The sequence below is a fragment of the Antrostomus carolinensis genome, unplaced genomic scaffold (genome assembly GCF_000700745.2).
Source record: "Antrostomus carolinensis isolate BGI_N321 unplaced genomic scaffold, ASM70074v2 scaffold34275, whole genome shotgun sequence".
Lineage (NCBI taxonomy): Eukaryota > Metazoa > Chordata > Aves > Caprimulgiformes > Caprimulgidae > Antrostomus > Antrostomus carolinensis.
The window spans coordinates 1,026-10,266 of record NW_010316288.1 but is presented as its reverse complement, the minus strand read 5'-3'; the positions used below and the strand labels follow the sequence as shown (position 1 = coordinate 10,266).

The window sequence follows — 9,241 nt, the reverse complement described above, 5'->3', positions numbered from 1 at the left end:
CTTGCCCTGGTCTGGGCGCTGGGTCAAGAGATAGGTGCTAAAACAGGTATTTCTCTTTGGATCATGATTCATCTCCTTTCTACTGAAACAGCCTCCACAGTCATCTCTCAGTAAGTTCAGCATCACAGTTCAGGTTCAGGAGTGAGTCAGGCTGGGGCTGTTCCTCCGTGGCAGCTTTCATGCTTCAGAGGACCATGGTGTCTTTGAAAGAGAAAAGGAGCATATGCACGTGCTGCTGAGCTGTTAGGAAATGGAGGGATGAGCAGGGACCCTCTGCTCTGCTCTGTGTCTCGGTGTGCCATCTCCCTTTGGCAAAGCTGAAGCTTGGCACACGCTTTATCCCTGCAGATCATTTCACATGTGCAACACACACCTTGGCACTGGGCTCATGTATTCTGGAAAGATGACATTTATCTCCAAGTATGGATCAGGAAATGGTTAGGGCTTTAAGGAATGATCACCTTGCTGCACTTCATCAGTTAACAGCCTGGTTTTGTTCTTTTTTCTGCAGAAAAGGGAGAAAATCATGGATGGCTGAAGGCATGATAGCCTTGTTCTCAAGCCCCTCCTGAACCTGTTTGGCAGGATCCTCTATGACAGGCATGGATATCCAGGCAGCTAATGATGGACAGATGTGACATGAAGACCTCAGCTGGTTTTGGTGCTTAAGTGCCCTTTTCTCTCAAAACTCAAGTGCTTTACCTTCTCTAAACATAAGCACATGGGGGATTATGGAGACTAAACATCCTCAGAGAGTGCTGGGTGAAGAAGGGCATAAACGCCTTGGTGATGCAGACACGCATGCACATGTCACACATTCGTTAATGTCAGTGGGAAACCCACCTGGATACCAGAGTATGGCAAGGAAAACCAGGATTTACTGAGGTCACACAGCAGACATTGCTATTTGCTTGGTAGCACTCTTCTCTTGCACATATCTCATCCTACATGGTAGGTCTGACCCAGCTGCTGATGGCAGGGTTATACTGACTGCTGGACCCACTCGGACTGCCCCGGCCAGCCACGAGACGTGAGCGGTGTTGGGTCGGGATGAAGCCCCAGCAGATGCACTCATCAGCAGAGGCTGTGGGAACCCAAATCACGCTAGTGCTATTCTGAGATGGGGATTTCTGTGATGGCTCTGTACATTTTTGGCATTTCAGGCGAGTCAGCAAAAATACAGATTTATGCAGAAGTGCACGGACACGCAGAAGCCGTGCGTCAAACTGGCGTAGTACAGCAGCAGCTTTGCTTTGCCCAGCATTACTCGATGCCTTTGAGGTACAGATATTAACAAAAAATACATGCCAGCCCACACGTTACAGTTAAAATTGACACATTCAGACTAAGGATAGAATTCTCTTTCAATTTCCCCAAATTTTTTTACATCCAGGTAGAATACCTAAAGTCACGTTTATTTTTTTCGGTCGTGATCCTTTCTGGATCCAATCCTAGCACAGTTAGTAATTTCCATGGTGCTTCATAACTGGCATACTAAATTAGTGTTTTCAAGAGGCTGAAAACAAAACAGGATTATCCTGGACAATACCAGGATAATATAATAATATACAAATACAATTACCAGAGGTTTGGGGAGTTTTGTGTATACTAATGCAGATCCGTCCCTGTGCAGGAGCGTCTTTCAGCCAAGAGAGGTGCAGGACACAAATACTCTTCATTAACATTCCCTTTTTTTGCCTCATAAACCTTTTGACTGGTTCTGACCTCTGGGTGTAGCTGGATGCTACTAGAGCAGAAAGAAGCAGAGTTGTGCTTCTGGCTGGGAGGACTCCTACGGAAAGGATCAAGTCAGAAGTTCCCATCCTCATCCCCAGACTGCATGCAGTGGCCTGAACGAGTGACTTGAAAGCCAGAGATTCTGCCAGGGATTTAATTAATGTTGTCTCCATGTTGCCTTGGGAAGGAGGCTTCAAGTGTGTATTTTAGGTTTAAGCTTGAAGGTGGGTAACAGTTACTCTAGTCTCTGTTTTAAGATGACACGCTTAAGCCAGAACAAGAGAGTATCTGACTATTAAATGTGCCAACATCATCCTGGATCCTTTCTCGCCTGTGTTGTCTCAGCAAAAAGAAAAAGCAAGATCAGGATATAAAGCTGAGTGGCAGATATGAGCAGGACCAATGTAACAACTGTCGTGGGTACTTTTTATGCAAGCAGGTGAACAGGCATGGATGGGGTCTGCGCAGGTTGGTTCAGCCTCGGCAGCTCGATGCTCCTTGTGCTCCCAGCTCTTGGGATGACCCTAACGTTTGGCATTACCCTCAAGCTGCCCAGCAGCTTGCACAGACACAAGAAGATGTCTCCTGCTCTCCTGTGCTCTCAGTGCCTTCACAGACACTGGCAGGGCAGCAGACTGCTCCCAGGCTTGTCCCTTCAGAAAGCAGAGGAGCTCTGAGACCTGCAGGGATATTCCTGGCCACTGACAGTGACACAGGGCAGGTCCTGCCAGCCGTGCAGCCTCCGGATGTGGGTCTCACCTTCTGCCTTTGCACAGGAAGGCAGCAGCAGCAGCTCAAAGCAGTTGGGCTGCAAGGTGAAGTTGAGTTCAGGTCCAGCTCAGGGCTCCTGGTGTTGCTGCTGCAATGGAGGAAGGCAGCTGCCTCTGGCAGGAAGTTCTTTGAGGTGCAGAAAGCATCTCCCACCTCCCCACTGGAAGGCTTTGCAAGCGAGGCAGCAGCAGGGGGAAGGTGCCCTTTAGACTCTAGTGAGAACTAGATAAATGAAAGACCTGGCAGAGAAGGCTCTGCATGTTTATGCTGCGCTCATGCCACAGGGTTACAGCCCTTGGGGGGAAGCCCTGGGTCACAGCATCACTCCAACAGCTACACAGCAAGAGATGAAACCTCTGAAAAGAGACATATCCCCTAGCAGAGATGCTCAGCATACTAGGGAAGGGCCATCCTCTTGCCAGCTTGGGCAAATGGGCTCCAGCACCTGTCCCAAAGCACTCACACAAGGGTTGCAGGATGGGGCTGCAGAAATTGTTCCCATCTCTTGTGCTTCAGCTGAGCGAGGTCTGATCTAGAGGGCTCACGCTGTGAATCTGCAGAGGAGGGAGATAGCTGGTGCTGTCCTCCTGCCCACCACCCTTTGGCTTTGTCCTGATGTTTGGTGAATCACTTTCTAGAGCACTTAAGTGTTTGCATACTTAAAAAAAGCCTGGTTGCCTGAGGGTGGTGAGGCACCTGAACCTGGCTGTGATCCTGCTGCTGGGACCCAGGCAGCAGCTGAACCTTTTCCTCTGGTCAGTCTTTGCTCCACAGTTTGGAGAAGGGGTATCATGGCCCACATGAGGCAGCATGTATTTCTTACACACCTTCTGTTACTGACCCGTTCATTCTTGCAAAAGATTGTACCTTGCAGATTGCAAATATGAGTACACATTAAAATAGCTGTCCAAAGAAGATCAGTGGTTTAAAAGAACTGTATTTCGTGTTTTGTTCTGTTCTGCTCTTGGAAGTAAGCCCAAGGGTACCGAGTATGTGTGGAAACACTACAAGGGCAGACTCTTACAGGGAATTAAATTTCTAGAATAAAAGATGATCTACTCTACTCTGCTTCTTTTTCCCAGGGGAGGAGGAAGAGGGAGAGAGAGGAGGGAGAGAAGAGGCAGCTGGAGGAATTGTTAGTTTTGTAGAACTGCCCAGGACAGAAGAAAATGCAGAAGCTGAAAGAATTAAAGATGAAATAGGTTCCTAGGATTGTACAATTGCACTGTGTGCAGTATCTTTATTATAAAACTTCAAATGTGGTGATATCTTGTCGGGAGAAATAAATCAGGACTAAGAGCTTGCGAACACCATTGCATTTATCTCAATATTTGTATATATTAAAAAGATACAGATATAGATGCATATGTATATGTATGTGTATATATACACACACTTGCATGTATATATATGTATGTGCATGTGTGTGTGTATATATATATATATATATACCTCTGTATGTATGTGTATGGGTAGGGCAACCATTCACATATAAATCAGTCATTCACAATTACCAAGTTGGAACTGGGAGGTCAACCCCAGTTGTATGGTCAAGAGCAGCAACTTTACTGGCACATCAGTTGCTTAAAAAGTTCCCTCACGGGGAAGTGTGAGTGTTGTCTGGGTTTTAGGCATCTCTGGAGCCTGTGGCCACTCAACCCTAGTGTTGTCCTCTTTAGATACCACTTGAGTTCCAGGATGCTTGGTGTATTACCTGTTTGTGTCCTGCTCGCTCCTGTTTTGGGCATCTGCAGAACAACCAGATCCTCAGCCAGCGGGTCAGGGCTCTGCTGAGAGCAGCCACTACCCTGGCCTGTGGCTTACCAGCCAGCAGGTCCACAGGAAGCTTTGTCACAGGACTCTTAACGGCTCTCTCAGCTCATTCTCAGTATTTTTTCCACTCTTCAGCCTTTTTTGCCTAGTAATTATTTCTCCACTCACTCCTAGGACACTCATTCATTCCCACATAGGTTTTCTCTTGACACCCCCAGTGTCATTTCTAGGCTACAACTTCCAAACCCTTCCAGCCCAGGAGCTGAAGGCCCTGGTAGCAGATGGGGAGTCAGGATCATACCTAGATATTCCTCCACATTGATTTTGACAAAACACATGCATAGCATTTATTTCTTTGTTGCTTATCTAATTATTCACTCGCTGAGCTCTTTTGGGGCTGGAACTCCTGCTCAGATCTGTCAACTGGGAGTCAGGCCCTGGCTTGATGCCTTGAACTTTGGCAAACTTCCTTCAAAAGAGTCAGTTCCCGCTCCTGCTGTGAACCTTGTCCCTGCCTACAAAGCCAATCCACGCTGCTGAGATGAGGGAAGGAGCAAGCAAATGTTCTGAGTTTGGAAACATAAACAGTTCCTTTCAGCACTGAATCTGAGGTGGGAGAAGAAAAGTTTCTAAGGTACCTCTCTGTGCTGCTTGGGCAGTGCAGGAGTCTGCAGGTAATTTCAGTCTCCCTTTCACAAAGCAGTCAGGGCAGGACATGTCAATGGAAAGGGAGGAAGACGCTAAAAAAGACACTACAAGGTAAGAAAACCAAAAGCAACAATAGAAGCAATCTCAGGCAGTTGCTTCCACTTTTCCTGTCCTAACAGGTTGTCCAAACAGTGCATCCCTTTGGATGCCCTGCTGGGAGGAGGCTTTCTCAACTTGAGGTCACCTGTTCAGGATGAAAGGTTTTGACTTGTAGCTCTACAAGACAGTGCCAACAAAAGAGGACTGTGAGGAAGTGGCGGGCAGAGAGGAGTGCTTGTCCAGGCTGCGCCCGTCGAAAGCGCGGTAGTCTTTGCAGATGAACAGAAAACGTGCGCATTTTCTGAAAGCTTCGTGGAGATGCTTCTTGAACTTCTCACCCACAAAGGCATAGATGACCGGGTTGAGGCAGCAGTGGATGAAGGAGAGTGCCTCAGACAGCTCCATGGCTAGGTCTAGCCTTTGGCTTGTCTGGCAGTCGTCAATGATGTACATGTTCCTCAGTGAGTCCAGAAAAAGCACGATGTTGACAGGGGTCCAGAAGAGGAAGAACACAATGACGATAATAAAAGCCAGTTTCATTGCTTTGTACTTGTTCTGAGTATGGCACTTCTGCAGGTTTTTCAAGATGCTGTGGTAGCAGAAAATGAGGACACCAACAGGGATCAGCCACCCTAGGATATTGACTTCAAAATTACTGAAAGTCTTCCAGCCGTTGTTGCTGTCAGGATAGTGAGGGATGCACTTTGTCTGGTTATTGTAGTTCATTTCCTGGAAAAAAATTAAGTCTGGCACTGATGCTAAAATGGCCACTGCCCAAAGGACCAGGCTGATGATAACCCCATGGGCAGTTGTCCGCACCTGTAGGGCATAGACAGACCGGACAATGGCCAAGTACCTGTCGACACTCATAATGGTTATGAAGAAGGTGCTGCTGTAGAAACCAATGAAGTAAGCTGAGCTGATGATTTTACACATCACATTTCCAAAAGTCCACTGGCTCCTGATGGAGTACTGAACCAAGAAGGGGAGGGAGAAGACAAAGAGGAGGTCAGAGATGGCGAGGTTCAGCAGATACACGTCAGTCATGGCCCTGACTTTCTTGAAGACTGTTAGGACCCAAACAACCAAAGCATTTCCCACAAGGCCAGTCACAAACAGTAGGGAGTACAGCACTGGAAAAAAGGTTGATGCAAATGCTGGAATGTTTTCAAGATCACAGCTGAGGTGCAGTTCTGGGTAGAAGAAGGCATATTCATAGGCTGCAGAGGAGTTAGATGTTGGCGACATGTAACCCACCTGTTCAAGGACAATGAAGTTAATGAGGCCCAAATTCCAAATTACCCTCTTAGTAAATATACTAGGCACAAGTCAGCTCACACCAAGCCACATGAGGACAGAACAGCTGTGCCTCGGCTGTGCTGGAGGATGCAAATAAGGAATGAACATGAATGACCTGCAAGATCTGAGATGAGGTTCTTGCACTAGAGGGGCAGAGGAGATAAAGGAAAATCCAGATGTGGTGGTAAACCAGAGGTTACCAGTAATCCCCACCCGCTCCATGTGGGTCCTCCAGTCCAGGTGGATGTGGTGGGGCACCGGGGCCAGAGCCAGGGAGCATCCCCAAGCCAGCAACCAAATGGGCATGGCCATGGTGCTGAGAGCCCCTGACAAAGTTTTCAGGGTCCTATTCCACATTTCCTTCAAAAAGGAGAAAGGGAGCAGTGCTCAGGGAGGAACTGACATGTCAGTGCTCATCTACTAAAAGTTGCATTTCCAGGTAGCTGAGTGCTAGACATTCCCCTTTGAGGGACAAGATACTTTTGCTGAGGATTCCCACATGGTTCAAGCAGGTTTTCAGCTGTGAAGGCATCAGCATGTACCGGTCACTGGTGGGCGCTGCACATTACACACTCTCCACCCTGGGTGGCATCAGCAGTGGCAGCGCTGGCCCAAGGGGCAACTTGCCAAACAGCAGATGAGAGGTTTTGCCCCTTATTCCCCCCTCCCCAGCAGGAACTTTGCTCTCTTGGCCTGTGCCAGCACCAACTGCTGCTAGCAGTAGCTCATGCCCACCAAGACTTTACTCTGCTAACAGGGACGGGTGGATTTCCTTCCAACACCAGCAACTCTGCTCTCCTGGCACCTGTGAGGATGCATCAATGGCAATGATGTTCCCCTTCCCTGCTCCCCAGCCCCTCACAGCCCCCCAGCAGCAACCACCGCATCCCTGGGCAGCACCTGTGACAGCAAACAGCTAAAGAAGATGGGTGGCAGCACATCCCCTGGTCTCGTCAGCCAAAGATATTTTCACTCACTGTTTTTTTTTCAGAGAACAACAGTTGTGCTGATTCATTCTAAACCCTCATTGTCCCGACCCAGGCAAAACTGGACCCCTTAAATGTGCTACTGGCCTTGGCTTGCAGGGCAGCAGCCTGGTGGAGAATGACTCACCGACAAGTCCTCAGAGGCCTCTCTGCCCAGCAGGTACGTCAAGTTGTCCTCCATAATCCAACACTGTGTCTGAAAGAGTGAAAAAAAAGCCTTTATAGCACAGACTTTTGAGAAGCAGGCACACCTTCACACATCCATGCCAGCATTATTTACCCTGTGTTGCAATGACAAGTCACAGGCAAGGTCCTCACCTGAGCAGTGCACATTCATAAAATGCCTTTTCCTCTGTGTGATACGTGTTACCTTAAAGACATACAAAGCCCCAAGCCAATGAGTTCACCTCTTTCGTGGACAGAGAAACGGAAATGTGTCAGGTTTATCTCTAAATGATCTATGACTTTTCACTTTGAGTACTGACATCAACGTCAGTGGAAGAAATTTGCCATTTCCTCCACACATCTGCAAAGTGCCCCTGTCTCTCACCTGCTCTGCAGCCCCCGTGGCTGAGAGAGGGGAAGCACAGTGCTGCCTCTCCTCTGCTCCAAGGATTTTTGGTGAAGATCTCTGTGGGGGATGGCCCAATGGTGCCAATAGCCAGTGATGGCAAAGGGCACCATGTGTGCTTTGACATTTTTCCTTGGAAGGCACCTTCCCCCTGCACCCACCCACGCACAGACAGAAATACCCAAGGGAACTGATCACAGAATCATAGAATCATTGTTAATGGAGAAGCCACTGCCCGAGCACTCACGCACCATCCAAGAAGTTGCACACACACCACCCGAGTCTTTTACTGCTGGACAGGATGCCCTGTTCTTGCCTGCCCACTGCTCGGCCTCGCTGGCACACTTAGTGTTAACAGCAGAGAGGAAATGTGAGTAGTGGCATGAGATAAACATAACCTGTTTCTCCTGGACAGAACCTCAGCAGAAAACTTCCTACAGGCACTGGAGAGCCAAACTGGTTAGAGCAGGGTCCTGCTCGGCAGCATGGCAGCACACGTCTCCCCGGAGATCATTTTGGTCAAGAGCTGGAAAACACCTTCCTTAACTCGTAACCACAAATTTGGCACTTTCAGCACCTGAGGGGTGCTGGGCTGCAGCAGGACAGATAGAGCAGTGGTGCTGGGTGCAAACACGCCCGCCAGCTTCAGCTCTGCCTCTCAGGGCTCACCAGCAGCACCTTGCCTGCAGTGATGTCAAGACCATTTGCTAATCTGCCTGACACGCATCAGGACATCGCCTTGCTCATGCGCTCTGGTGTGCCCGTATCGCTGTGCACCACGAGCCACGGCCCTGCCTCTGTCACATGTGAGTGCACGTGTGCAGTGTGCCGGGGTCTCCCCATCTGTAACTGGGGTGAGGCTGCTCCTCGGTGCTGGGCGGCCATGGTGACCTGTGGATCCCTGTAAAGCCCTGTGGGATCCTCCTGTAGAAGATGTCTGCACAGCACAATGCATGCAGGGCATGTGGTCCACCTCTCTGGTCATGGCCAGATTGACTGTGTCAGTGTCACCCCTGCATGATGCTTGTCAGACTGCCAGAAAGACCTGCTGTGGAGAGGTGTCCACTCCACGGCCCCAGACCCATTTGCTCTGACATGGAGGTGGGTTTGTTGACCAGTACTGTCACTGGAAATGATCTTGGTGCACATGTGGGGTCTCTCCTGCACTGGCAATGCCTCAAAGCAGTATTTGGCTCTGCTGAGAGGCTTGTGTCCCTCAGCAGAGTCAGTGACACTTTGCATTTCAGTTCCTGTCTCGCAGCAACTGGGGAAATTTGGGACCATGGTGAGACCGTAGTGTGAGGCACAGGGGCAGAAGGCACCATGGGTTCAGACAAAGCTGTCTTACACCGAAAGC

At 49.1% G+C, this 9,241-nt stretch overlaps 1 protein-coding gene across 1 annotated transcript; it reads right to left on the bottom strand.

Annotated features, from left to right (window-relative positions):
- Positions 1-5,205: 5,205 nt before the first annotated feature.
- Positions 5,206-7,494, bottom strand: LOC104520101 (C-C chemokine receptor type 8). The gene is made up of 2 exons (XM_010168238.1): positions 7,441-7,494; positions 5,206-6,285 (listed from the first exon to the last, which is right to left on the bottom strand). The coding sequence occupies exons 1-2, from the start codon at positions 7,492-7,494 to the stop codon at positions 5,206-5,208; spliced, it is 1,134 nt and encodes a 377-aa protein (XP_010166540.1).
- Between the last annotated feature and the right edge of the window lie 1,747 nt (positions 7,495-9,241).

Coding starts and splice junctions, on each gene's coding strand:
- LOC104520101 (XM_010168238.1), bottom strand. CDS start 7,494: ATGGAGGACAACTTGACGTACCTGCTGGGCAGAGAGGCCTCTGAGGAC. Junction 6,286..7,440: donor AGGCCTCTGAGGACTTGTCG/GTGAGTCATTCT, acceptor GTCCTTGAACAG/GTGGGTTACATGTCGCCAAC.